This window comes from Heptranchias perlo, chromosome 15 (genome assembly GCF_035084215.1).
Source record: "Heptranchias perlo isolate sHepPer1 chromosome 15, sHepPer1.hap1, whole genome shotgun sequence".
NCBI lineage: Eukaryota > Metazoa > Chordata > Chondrichthyes > Hexanchiformes > Hexanchidae > Heptranchias > Heptranchias perlo.
Window position 1 is genome coordinate 7,770,456 of NC_090339.1, and position 14,515 is coordinate 7,784,970.

The window sequence follows — 14,515 nt, forward strand, 5'->3', positions numbered from 1 at the left end:
AGGACAAATATCTGTTTCAGGTCAGGCCCTGAACACCGATACAGGAGCTTTTACCAATATGTAGGGTGACGCACTTCTGGCAAGAAATGAGCACCAAACGCTACCCGCCATATTGGATGTTTAGGCACCCGTTTTACGCCTGTAAAATGGTGCATCAACAAATTTCTAGGCCAGAGTCTTAGATTTATAATATAAGGTGAGAAATTATTGTTGATGATATTAGTGGACGAATGAATAATGTTCAAATGTGGCAAATCTCTGCTCGCTGTCTTATTGGAGCATCAACCTATTTGTTTTAAATGGGTTAACACCTGCATTAAAGTAACAGCCAGAGAGATGTCCCCCCCCACCCCAACATCTCGAAGAGTTTATGTTAGCTGCAGCTTCGTGGTAGCACTCTTGCCTTTGATTCATGAACGTCATTGGTTCAAGTACCACTCCAGAGATTTGAACACAAAATTTAGGCTGATACTCCAGTGTAGTACTGAGGGAGTGCTTCACTGTCAGAGGTGCTATCTTTCCAATGAGATGTTAAATTAAAGCCAAATCTGCCCTCTCAGGTGGACATAAACCTCACATGGCACAAATCATCCAGCAATTTATGGCGATTGGCAACTCACGGCATATTTCTTCCTTGCCACAAATTGTTGGGCTCTTTATGCATTGATAATGACGTGCGCTGTGAACTCAACATTATTTTTCCAGCAATATTTGGCCCAAACTCATTTCACTTGCAGCCATCATAATGAGAAGTATTTCATCTCATTGGTCCCAGAGGTGAATGGACAGTCTGTAAACCCATTAGGGCATTCAGTCCTTAGGAGACACCTGTATAAAGAAAATAGATAAAGTTACTGAGCTACGATGGCTGCCCTGAGTTGTGTGGGTCTAATGACAGAAACATGTACCCTGATATTCATTGAGTGGGTTAGGATGAGATTCGAGGAATAACTTGTCATAACCCTGCAAAGGATTTCATAAATTTCTGTGTGTGAATGGATGAAGACAATTAGAGTATCACAGCTAGATTGATAGACACATAAATAATGACGCTGGAAGGATGCAGTGATAAAATATTGATTCCTACCTTCAAGAAATGATAATCTGTGCCTCATGCTGAAGAGTTTGATATTGTATCACTAATAGTCGAAACATTAATGCTTGTTTTAAATATACAATTTCATCAGAAATATTTCAACCACACAAAGTGAGCTCAGTGAGTGCACCATTGTGCCTTTCTATGAGGTTTCATACTGACAACCTTCAATATGGAAAGGCCGGGAAAGACCATCTGGACCATCAAGCCCACGCCATCCAGGCACGGTGCAGCCACGTACACCACCCAGACCCCTACCCACCCTTTGTAATAAAATCTCCTGCCCCCTCCCCTCTCCAGTCCTGCTCTGTCCCGTGCTGCCTCATCCTGCCCTCTCCTCCCCTCCCCTCCATCACATAGTCTTTGGGGAAGAGGGGAAACTGAGGACCCCCCAATACGCAAATGCCAAGACCCCCAATTCCCATTCCTGATCCCTCCCCGATTGCCGATTCTCCAGCCCCCTGTCGACTGCACTCCACGCGGTCGCAGCTCTCTGCCGGTGACATTACCGAGCTGGAGGCTTCTCCAACAGCAGCTCTGTTATGGAGCTGGGGTGGAGGGGAGGAGCTCTGTGGTGGGAAATTTAAATCTCTGATCTCCCAGGCTCCTGGAGGCAGCGCTCGGGGAAGGAACCCCGGATTCCTGGAAACTCCCAGTCATTCTGCGAAGGTTGGGAATCCTACCCCTCCCCCACACTTAGACACACAGGGCACAATTTTAACATGGCTGCGGGAAGTCAGCGGGTGGGCGATAAGTAGCGTGGGAAACCCAGAAAAAGTTTGCGTGTCGGTTTGAGCGATTACGACTGAATTGATGGCCCTTAATTTTACCTCCAAGTTTCTATCTCCAAGCTACGCAGCGGACATACTGCATATCCGCATGACATGCAGTGAACTGGAGTATTTAAAGGGCCAGTGCAAAAATAGATTTTGCAGGAGAATGGGAGAGCATCGAAAATGAAGCATCATAGGGTCAAGGCAGCACCCCGCTTCAGCGACGCTTCCCTTGAGGTGCTACTGGCTGGTGTGAGAAGCAGGAGGAACGTCCTGTACCTGGCTGACAGGAGGAAGCGCCCTGCTTCTGCCACTAAGAAGACACGGCTAGAGGTGGCAGAGGAGCTGAGCAGCAGGAGCACGGTGTCCAGTTCTTGAATTCAGTTCAGGAACCATAGAACCATTGAACCATGGAAAAGATACAGCATAGCTGGGGGCCATTCGGCCCATCGTGTCCGCGCTGCCTCGAAGAAGAACCAGGTGCCCATTCTAATCCCACCTTCCAGCACCCGGTCCGTAGCCCTGCAGCTACAGCACTTCAGGTGCAGGTCCAGGTACTTTTTAAAAGAGTTGAGGGTCCCTGCCTTTACCACCAATTCGGGCAGCGAATTCCGGACACCCACCACCCTCTGGGTAAAAAAGTATTTCCTCATGTCCCCTCTCATCCTTCCGCCAATCAGCTTAAATCGATGTCCTCTAGTTCTTGAACTCTCCGCTAAGGAAAACAGGTACTTCCTGTCTACTCTATCTCGGCCCTCATAATTTTGTACACCTCAATCAAGTCTCCCCTCAGCCTCCTCTGCTCCAAGGAAAATAATCCCAGCCTATCCAATCTCTCCTCATAGCTGCAATTTTCAAGCCCTGGCAACTTGTAAATCTTGTAAATCTTCTCTGGACTCTCTCCAGAGTAGTTAAATCCTTCCTGTAATGTGGTGACCAGAACTGCGCACAATACTCCAGCTGTGGCCTTACCAGCCAGTGGTGAAGAAGGGCAGTTTCTACAATGGGCTGGATTTTGCCCTAAAAATAACAGTGAGCCTAACAGCGTTCACTGTTTCTCAGTGCAAATTTGACAGCAACTTCCTGCGACTGCACATGCGCAGTTAAACACGGAAATCCAGAAGTTTCTCGACCAGATGCCCTGCTCCTCCAGAAGCTTCGCGAGAAGGACATCGCGCCAGCTGACTCACTGTTGAAATGATTCCAACAGCGCGAAGTTCATTCCCTGTCCTGATGGAAACGAAGTAACCTTGCCAGAAAAAGGTACGTCAGGCTATAAATTGGGCCGTGTAGAGCCCGGTTTTTAGGCGTTACGCAGCCTCCTAAGGTCCCAAAATGGCATCTGGAATGCGCGTGCATGCTTCTAGCAAAACAGTGCAGAGTCTGAACCAGGATGTGTAACTTAGAATAGTGAATTCAATGTCAAATCAGGTACAGAAATATTGAATTAAAAGACCGATAAAAGAGACAGAAAGAAAAAGTAAAATAAAATATTTTTTTTTAAATGTCCATCAATGATTAAAATGTGAAGGAATGAGGCTCCACACATGTAAAAGTTAATTTTCAGTGACAGAGTGGTTGTTTGGCAGTCATTAAGGATTACCTCACCGTGAAAAGTTTGTTTAGACTTAAAAAACTTGATGGGTGTCAAATTCGATAACCCCCGAATCCGGGTGTGGGGGTCGATTAACCCATTCCCGGTCATTCCGATGCAGGCAGAATGTGAGATTTGTGCTGCCTGGTCATTTACCTGATTCCGGCATGAGCAGCCAGGCCTAGCTGCGAAGTTGATGACTTCTCACCAGCTGGGGGCCCCGATATTGCATGAGTTGCTCGCAGCCTGCACCTCTTTAAAGCAACCTGCAGCACTTATGTGCTTATATATAATATAAGATACGGGTCCTCAAGAATGGAGATCAGACATCGCACATGTAAAACACAGATGCAGCTCCCGTCCCGATGTTTACAAACTGTTGAAGTATGTTAAAACATTGAATAAAGATTGCTCACCACAACATCCGAAATCCTCCAATCTGCACGCCAGATCTCACCAATCTGCCGATCTGAGTTTGTGCCAGGCCTGCGAGAGAGCGTGCACCAAGGTTCTCTGCTGATGCACTAGAGGCCTTGGTGCAAGAGGTGGACAGAAGCGGGGACATCCTATACCCACAGAGGGAGGCAAGAGGCCCTCCAGATGTATGCTCAAGAGGCAGTAGGGGAAGAAGTCAATGCCAGGCTCATAGCATCATGAACATGGAAGCAGTGCAGGAAGAAGTTCAATGCTTTGACATGAGTGGTCAAGGTAAGTGAGGTCAACTGTCAAATGGCAGCTCCTACCAACTGCACCACGTACTATACCTCCATCACCCACATACCAACAAATCAGTACTCAATTTATCCAATCAGATGTTTCCTCTCACCCTCACACATTGCCACTGTTTCAAACCTCATGCTGACCACTCAAAGGTCACAGACACTGGCAACTATTCAACCATGACAGGCACATCACCCAAATATCCTACAGGACACTCACTGACACATGTCCCCCTTTCCTGCAGGAGAAGGTGGTGCATAACAGGAGGCAGCAAATGGCAGTGGCATTTAGCCCCTCGAGCCTGTTGCGCCATTCAATGAGATTATAGTTGACCTGTGACCTAACCCCATTTACCCGTCTTAGCCCCACATCCCTTAATACCCTTGGTTAACAAAAATCGATCAATCTCAGATTTAAAATTAACAATTGAGCTAGCATCAACTCCTGTTTGCAGAAGAGCTTTCCAAACTTCTACCACCCTTTGCATGTAGAAGCGTTTCCTAACTTCACTCCTACAAGTCCTGGCTCTAAATTTTAGGCTTTGTCCCCTGGTCCTCGTATTCAAGTATAGAAGACCTCCAAAAACAGGTACAGATGCATCATCAGCCAGAAGCAATAATCCAACAACTAACCTGTAAAACATGCATGGTCCCTTTAAATAGGGGTGGTGAGGGTCCTCCAGCCCATCTACGACATATTCAGCTGTTCATGGTTAAGACAGTGCATTGGCTGGAGCGTTGAGTGTCAAAACAATATCTATCCCTTTAAATCCGTGTTGCACACTGATCAAACGTGTATTCTCCTTACTTTACATTGTTCATTACCGGCCAACGCCTTTACCAAGATGACACATGTCACGCTAGAAGTGTGCGCGTGCATTCCAGATGCCACTTTGGGACCTTAGGAGGCCGCGTAGTGCCTAAAAAACAGGCGGTGCACGGCCGGATTGATAGCTCATTGTGTCCAGTTTTTGAGTGCTTTACTTTAGGACAGAAGTCGAGGCCATGGAGAGGGAGCAGAAGAGATTTACTAAGATTCACCAGCCATGAGAGGCTTTAGTTCTGAGGAGAGGCAAAAGAAACTGGGGCTCTTTTCAAGAGAACAAAGAAGAATAAGAGATCAAATAAAGGTGTTTAAAAACTATGAAATGTTTTGATGAAGTAAATCACGAAAAACTATTTTCACTTATTGCTGAGTCAGTAAGCACATGGCATAATTCTAAGATCATCACCAAAAGAACAAAAGGGAATCAAGGAGAGTTATTTTTATGCAGCAGGTTGTCAGAACATAGAGTGCCCTACCAGAAACAGTGGTGGAAGCAGAATCCATAAATGCTTCTGAAAAGGAAGTGGATAAAAAATTGAAGAAGAAAAAAATGTAACTGGATGTGGAGGATGGGTATTGGAATGAGACTATAAAATTCGAGGCATTGGTGGACGGTGTGTCAATGTAGGTCAACGAGCACATGGGGTGATTGGTGAACGGGATTTCATGTGAGTTAGGATACAGGCAGTAGAGTTTTAGATGAGCTCAAGTTTATGGAGGATGGAAGATGCGAGGCCGGCCAGGAGAACCAGTCAAGTCTGGAGGTAACAAAAGCATGGATGAGGGTTTCAGCGGCAGATGGGCTGAGGGAAGGGTGCAGGATGGTGATATTACGGAGGTGGAAGTTGCCAGTCTTGATGATGGAGAGGATATGGGGTCGGAAGGTCATCTCAGGGCCAGATAGGATGCCGAGGTTGCGAACAGTCCGGTTCAGTATGAGACAGTGGCGAGGGAGGGGAATGGAATCAGTGGCTAGGGAACGAAGTTTGTGGGAGGGGCTGAAGACAATAGCTTTGGTCTTCCAATGTTTAATTGGAGGAAATTTCTGCTTATCCATTACTGGATGTTGAACAAGCAGCCTGAGAATACAGAGGCAGTGGAGGGGTAGGTGGTGGTGAGGTAGAGCTGGGTGTCGTCAGGGTACACGTGCCTGCTGGACCAGGGGACCATGCTTTGCCAGTGGTTTTCAAAGTCACCACAGCAATTAACTTCTTTGCCTCTGGCTCCTTCCAGTCTGCTACAGGGGACATCTCCTATAGTCTGCAGTACACAACGGTATTGAGCAGATCACCAATGTTCTGTTTACCAGGGATAACTAGTACACCACTTTCCCAGTTGACCTCAACAGTCAACAGGAGAGAGCTCGGGGAATTACAGCAGTGGACGACTTCTCTCGTGCCCAGGGTGTCATTGACTGCACACATGTTGCCACCTGGGCACCATGTGTGCAGCCAGCAGCGCTCATGTATAGGAAAGTCTGCCACAAATCCAATCCTGCCAATTACCGTCCCATTAGTCTACTCAATCTTCAGCAAAGTGATGGAAGGTGTCGTCGACAGTGCTATCAAGCGGCACTTACTCACCAATAACTTGCTCACCGATGCACAGTTTTGGGTCCGCCAGGACCACTCGGCTCCAGACATCATTACAGCCTTGGTCCAAACGTGGACAAAAGAGCTGAATTCCAGAGGTGAGGTGAGTGTGACTGCCCTTGACATCAAGGCAGCATTTGACCGAGTGTGGCACCAAGGTAAAATTGAAGTCAATGGGAATCAGGGGGAAAACTCTGCAATGGCTGGATTCATACCTAGCACAAAGGAAGATGGTAGTGGTTGTTGGAGGCCAATCTTCTCAGCCCCAGGACATTGCTGCAGGAATTCCTCAGGGCAGTGTTCTAGGCCCAACCATCTTCAGCTGCTTCATCAATGACGTTCCCTCCATCATAAGGTCAGAAATGCGGATGTTCACTGATAATTGCACAGTGTTCAGTTCCATTCGCAACCCCGCAGATAATGAAGCAGTCCGTGCCCGCATGCAGCACGACCTGGACAACATCCAGGCTTGGGCTGATAAGTGGCAAGTAACATTCGCGCCAGACAAGTGCCAGGCAATGACCATCTCCAACAAGAGAGAGTCCAACCACCTCCCCTTGACATTCAACGGCATTATCATCGCCGAATTCCCCACCATCAACCTCCTGGGGGTCACCATTGACCAGAAACTTAACTGGATCAGCCTTTTAAATACTGTGGCTACAAGAGCAGGTCAGAGGCTGGATATTCTGTGGCGAGTGACTCACCTCCTGACTCCCCAAAGCCTTTCACCATCTACAAGGCACAAGTCAGGAGTGTGATGGAATACTCTCCACTTGTCTGGATGAGTGCAGCTCCAACAACACTCAAGAAGCTCGACACCATCCAGGACAAAGCAGCCCGCTTGATTGGCACCCCATCCATTACCCTAAACATTCACTCCCTTCACTACCGGTGCACTGTGGCTGCAGTGTGTACCATCCACAGGATGCACTGCAGCAATTTGCCAAGGCTTCTTCAGCAGCACCTCCCAAACCCGCAACCTCTACCACTTAGAAGGACAAGAGCAGCAGGCACATGGGAACAACACCACCTGCACGTTCCCCTCCAAGTCACACACCTTCCCGACTTGGAAATATATCGCAGTTCCTTCATGGTCGCTGGGTCAAAATCCTGGAACTCTCTTCCTAACAGCACTGTGGGAGAACCTTCACCACACGGACTGCAGCGGTTCAAGAAGGCGGCTCACCTCCACCTTCTCATGGGCAATTAGGGATGGGCAATAAATGCTGGCCTCGCCAACAACGCCCACATCCCATGAACGAATAAAAAAAAAACTTAATTAATGTGCAACTAGTCTCTGATCACAGAAAAAAGATCATGCAAGTTTGTGCAACGTACCCAGGCAAACTGTCACAATGCTTTTATCCTGCGACACTGATCCACCCCCTCAATATTCAACCCTTTCACCAATGTGACAGGATGGCTGCTGGGAGACAAGCAGCCCCACCATACCTGAGAAACACAGGTATAATTAAAGCTGTGGGACAACTGGGATCATAACTGAGTCCACAATAGGGCTGCTGAAGCAGAGGCTCAGGTGTCTTGACAGGTCTGGGGACTCCCTACAATATGTCCCACAAACAGTCTCCTGCATCACAGTGTATGCTGCATCCTGCACAACCTCACATACAGAAAGGCTCACATTTGGAAGATGCACAGCAGCACCAGCAGTCCTCATTTGATGAGAAAAACCAGGGCGAAGGCAAGGAAGCAGCAGAAAAAGAAGGAGGGCCACCTCAATACCTTCCATCAAGAGATGTGGTGATATAGTTTATTGCTCAGTAATTCCGGTGATCTACTCATTCCCTGCCCTGAGAACTTACACAAAGCTCCACTGATTAACAGTCCTTGTTACATCCTTCACCACTCCCTTAATCCTACATTAACAAACATTGAAACCATTTACCCAACTTCTATGTCAATGACTTACAGACAATGCACAGTCAGAAGCTGCTATGAAACCACATTGCAGACAAAGTGCCAAATGTGATTAAAGTGATGAATTTAATTCCCAACAAAAAATTGCCTTCAATTCATTTTTAACTCAAGTGTCAACCCATGGTGCATTTCCTAGAAGAAGGTTTCCTGACTCGATCACTCCTACGAGGTGCTCCCCTAGTGGGCTCAGCAAATCTGGTGGAATGCTGCCATTGATCATGTTGGGACCCTTGGGATGCTCATGGCCAGTGACTTCCAGGTGCTTGAACCTGTGACGACCCGGCTGTAGAATGCTGCTCCTCGACTGCTGCCGGGGCAGTCTGGTCCAGCTGACTTGCTGACACCATGGAGGGTACTAGATGAGGGGGTGGTGAAGGAGCAGAAATGATGACATCCTGAGAGAGGGCAACACATACTGACCCATAGTGGCACTGCCACTCCCGTGGGTCTGCGGCTTGTCACTATCACTGACCTGCAGGAGATGTGACTCCTTGAAAGCTCTTCAGTCACCAATCTATTCAAGGTGCACACCTACCCCCACAATGTGGAGCCCAGAGCCTGCGTTGCAGCTGTTTGAACTTCCACCAAAGCTGCAAAGCCGCGTATTATGAGGTGAATGAAGGGTTACAAGTAATATGCAAACACCCTGCTGAGATAAGCCACCAGCCCTGCCTTCCCGATGCTCAAAGCTTTTCCTGGGCCACTAATATGAGGGCTTCGTGCTCCGTTTGGGTGAGGGCTTTTATATTGATACTCCTCCCCTGCTCTTGCTCCTCTCCCTGACATTATGTACAGTCTTGTACTGAGAAATAGAGGGTGAGAGTTAGTGAATGTCTGTTGAACAGGAAAGGAGATGTGTAGGACTTGTGCATATAGTACATCTGCTGAGAGCTGGAGAGGAAGCAAGGTGGAATGAAGATGGGAGGTGATGAATGTAAAGTCAAGTGTGAGGAATGTGGGGTGAGGAAGGAGTGATGGGAGGAGTTGGTGGTTGTACAAGTGCTAATATGTAGTGTGAAGAGAGCAAAGGAAGAGGTGAGGCTGGAAATTAACTCGTCAGCATGGTTTCCGGTCGTAAATCCGCAGGCAGTTAAAATCCAGGCCTCCAGCACAGTAGGAGGTTTTTGGCCCATTGCACCTTGCTGTGCTAACTCTTCAACTGGAGCTATCTGTTCTCTTTCCTTTTCTCTGTCTTTTCCCCTTTCACATTCTTGATGATCAAATGTTTATCCAGCTCCCTTTTAAGTAATATTATTATAGTCTCTGCCTCAATAGCCAATTGTTGTGAAGTATTCCATGTTTTAATAACCCGTGTGAAAAAATTCTTCTCCCCTCCCCTTCATTCTTCTAATGATATTTCTGACCCTACACCCTCTTGTTATCAATTAGCCAAACAGTAGAAACCTTCTTTCCTTATTTACCTTCACAAAACCTTTGAGAATTTGCAAAATGATTATTGACCCCGCAAACCTTCTCTGCTCAAATATAAAAAAGCTCCAATGTTTTGATCTTTTCTTCATAACTATAACTATAACCTTATATTTCTGTTATAATCCTCGTGAATCTTCACTGTTCTCTATCCATGGCATAATATTGGAGTGCCCAGAACTGCACACAATGCTCCATCTGTAGCTTGACCAATATCTTGTAAAAATTTAACATCACTTCCTTGTTCTTATTTATAAATATTCCAGGATCGTTACTAGATTTGGAGTATCTTTCCCATGTGAAGGTTAAAACCTACTGTGAATGCTTCATTTCAAACTTTAGAAAGTGTTTTTTTCACTAGTGCATTTAGGTTATCAGTGGTTTATGCATTTTAAGGAACAAGTCCTGGAATTTGGGCCGTTCTTCACACCAGTCAGCACCACAATGATCTCCTTTTACTAAACCTCACAAACATATTAATCAAATTGTATGGCCTCTTGTGAAGAAAGAGGCAACATAATCCCTGATTGATCGTCCCATGAAAAACCTGTCACAGGATGAGCAATTTTATTCTGGAGCAGATTCAGAGAAATTCCCACTTCCCTGGGCAGATAAAAACATTTATATAATAAATCTTCCCAAACACAGGAATGTCCATTGATGACATATTAACCTGGATATAATAAATCACATTTTAAGTTTAAAATAATTTATCTGATTTCTTCAGTCCTCTCGTTTCTCTGATGTATTTTGAAGGTGGGAGTGAAATTTTAAAAATTGCCTTTTGAACAGTTAAAAACCAGCTCCAAAGGCCCGTTTTTCATCTCCTGGAGGAAAAGAATTGAAACAGTTATTTTGATCTCTGTGATACCAATGAAATATCTTCATTAAACGCACAATCCATCACACGTTAGGTTAGCAACTATTGTCGGTGATATGAGTGAATGAACATTTAATGTATTCAGATCAATTTCCTATTTCTGGTATTTCAATGGAGACAGTAACATGTTAATTTTAATGGGTTAACATCTCCACTAATAGAACAGACAGAGGAGCTTCATATGAACTTGTTCATCGTCTGTCCGCTAATATTACCAACATTAATTTTGAGCTGATAATGTTAAGGATAGTTGTTTCCAAGTCCCCTTTAGTGCTAATAGTGCAGCTACACGGCACATCCTGTGTGCCTGTGACATAAACCCCACAGGTGCAACTGAACTGATATCAGTCTGTCATTTTGCATTGGAATTGAGTCAACCTGGAGCAGATAGTCTCAGTGTAACTGGAGCGAAACCAAATATCCAAACTATAATTTAAAAGTGTACAATGAACTCAGGTACCAGTGGATTGCATTTAGGTTCCTGCCATTGGAGCAGATTGTCCCATTTTTAAGCAAACATACTCAGAGTTCTGTGTGGCTCATGGGATGGGGGGGTCTCTCTGCCTGCCTGCCTCTCTTCCGCAGTCTTTTCCGTGCCTGGGTGGCCCTGGAGAGTGAGTGTGCAATGTCCGCCGGTATGCTTGAGGCCTTCTGTGACCGTTGGCCACTGCAGGGACTTGTGGGCATCGTGGACACCAGATATAATAATATTATTTAATTTTATAAGTTTCCTCTGTTTTATGGTTTAGTTTCTTGTAAGTTGTGCCCCTCTAAAAAGGGACTCTTTTGTTTGGTTTTTGTTTGAGGATTTGGGGCAACCCAGTGTCTCCTTATTGGTTTAATTAGAAAAGGCATTCAGAGTCCTGCTTTGCCTGAGCTCCTGATTGGTGCAGGTGCACTTGGTGCTGTCTCCTTTAAAAAATGCAGATGTTGTGGAACCTGCGGATGCAGAATCCCAGGACTTGGTACTGAGTGTTCTGAAACTAATACAGATAATCTGCAATAGGAACGTTTAGTCTCTAAATTGAATAATTAACAGCAGAAATACTCAAGGATCTTGGGTATCACCAGACCCTGAGTAAACAGAGCCACACCCCGTTTAAATAGCGTAAGTTTCCTCTTCAAGTTTACATCCAACTCCTGAGCAAATGGAAGAATCATTCATCATTGTCCAAAAATGGACCCGAGAGAATTGAATTTATATGGGTTCTCACAGAATGACCACCAAACACACCCTCCCGAGGACACGGCGAGTATTTTATCAAAACATGACAGTAAACTCATGTAAATCCCTGAGAGGTGCTGATTTGGGGATTTTGATTGTTGTGATTTTCAGAGGCTCTCTGTGGGGTTCAGGGAGTTCCCAAACTATCAACTGGTTGCTGCTAAATGGAGAACAACACAGTAGAGGGAATTTTAATCGGCCCACGATGGGAGGAAGAGGGTCGGGGGGTGGGGGGGTTAAAAAGTTAAAAACGTGAAACCCAAACACAACTTGCTGCGAACGCGCCTCCTTCCGGTTTTACTGCAGCGGGTTGGGGGCGGCAGAGTAACCCGCTCCGGAGAGGCGGATCAGTGATTATAATATTTCAATGAGGCTGCATTCCTCATATTTTGGCAGCCATTTAGATTTACTGCTGGCCGGCCAGGTTTCCCAGGGCTTTTCTAGCACTGCTTGTGAACCAGGAGGAGCAGGAGTGCTTCCCCCAGCCTCTGAAGCACATCTTCTGCAGCAATCTGTTCCCCACCCCACGATGTCCCCGATGCCCCCACGATCCCCCGAACCCCCCACGATCCACCAACCCCACCCACGATCCACCAACCCCCAATGATCCACTGACCCTGTCCATGATCTTATCCCCCACGATCCATCGACACCCCTATGATCCACCGACTCCCCAAGATCCACTGACCCCCCCTCCCCGCCACCACGATCTCTCCCCCACTATCTTCTGACTCTCCCCACGATGTCTCCCCCCCGACAATCCTACAAACCCCTCCGCGATCCACCAAACAATCCTCCAACCCCATGCAACGCAGAATGTGAATTATGGGCACACAAATAAGAGTGGAAATTACTATGGTGACCAATTGCAACTAAACAAAATTGGTTTGTCCAACCAACTGAATCTACGTGAAAGAATTTCTTTCAAATAAATAGTTTCTAATCTAAGCTCCGTTCCTCGTTCCATTTTAAGGTGTGGGGATCACTGCGGTCATTGTGATTACAATGGCCAACATTTCCTACTGCTGCATCATCGCCTACAGCCTGTATTACTTGTTTGCTTCCTTCCAATCCCCCCCACCGTGGGCAGTCTGCTTCAGTTGGTGGGGTGCAGATGAAACATGCAGCAGGACTCCTAAAGGTACTGTGATAACTTCTATCTGGTAAAGTATAGAAACTGACTATTCAATTTTCATTCTGTCGGTCTGAATGAGTGAGAAAATTTGACAACAATTTCAGTGACCATCTTAAGATAAGAACATAGGAAATAGGAGCAGGAGTAGGCCATCCGTCCCCTTGAGCTTTCTCCGCCATTCAACAAGATCATGGCTGATATTCTACCTCAACACCATTTTCCTGCACCATCCCCATATCCCTGATGCCTTTAATATCTAGAAATCTATCGATCTCTGTTTTGAATGTACTCAATGACTGAGCCTCTACAGCCCTCTGGGGTAGAGAATGTCAAAGATTCACCATTCTCTGAATGAAGAAATTTCTCCTCATCTCAGTCCTAAATGGCCTAACCCTTATTTTGAGACTGTGACCCCTGGTTCTAGACTCCCCAGCCAGGGAAAACGTCCTCCCTCCACCTTCCCTGTCGAGCTCTGTAAGAATTTTGCATGTTTCAATGAGATCACCTCTCATTCTTCTAATGTTCTCATATTCTAGAGAATACAGGCCTAGTCTACTCAATCGCTCCTCATAGGACAATCCCGCCATCCCAGGAATCAGTCTGGTGAACCTTCGTTGTACTCCCTCTCTGGCAAGTATATCCTTTCTTGGGTAAGGAGGCCAAAATTGTACACAATACTCCAGGTGCGGTCTCACAAGGCCCTATATAATTGCAGTAAGACACCTTTACTCCTGTACTCAAATCCTCTTGTAAAAAAGGCCAACATACCATTTGCCTTCCTAATTGCTTGCTACACCTGCATGTTAGCTTTCAGTGACTCATGTACAAGGACACCCAGGACCCTTTGAGCATCAACATTTTCCAATCTCTCACCATTTACAAAATGCTCTGCATTCTGTTTTTCCTACCAAAGTGGACAACTTCACATTTTTCCACATTATATTCCATTTGCCATGTTCTCGCCCACTCACTTAGCCTGTCTATATCCCCTTGAAGCCTCTTTGCATCCTCCTCACAACTCACATTTCCACCTAGTTTTGTGTCATCAGCAAACTTGGAAATATTACATTTGGTCCCCTCATCCAAATCATTGATATAGATTGTGAATAGCTGGGGCCCAAGCACCGATCCCTGCGGTACCCCACTAGTCACAGTCTGCCAACCTGAAAAAGACCCATTTATTCCCACTCTCTGTTTTCTTTCTGTTAACAATTCTCAATCCATGCCAGCATATTACCCCCAATTCCATGTGCTCCAACTTTGTTCACCAACCTCCTGTGTAGGACCTTATCGAAAGCCTTCTGAA

The 14,515-nt window shown here is 46.0% G+C and overlaps 1 protein-coding gene across 1 annotated transcript in view; it reads left to right on the forward strand.

The window, feature by feature from the left end:
- The first annotated feature begins 12,026 nt into the window (after positions 1 to 12,026).
- LOC137332678 (sodium- and chloride-dependent neutral and basic amino acid transporter B(0+)-like) overlaps positions 12,027 to 14,515 on the forward strand; it is a 72,410-nt gene continuing 69,921 nt past the window's right edge. Inside the window, exon 1 of the mRNA XM_067996623.1 lies at positions 12,027 to 12,102. Coding sequence (XP_067852724.1) covers positions 12,027 to 12,102 — 76 coding nt within the window. The remainder of the gene's footprint in view (positions 12,103 to 14,515) is intronic.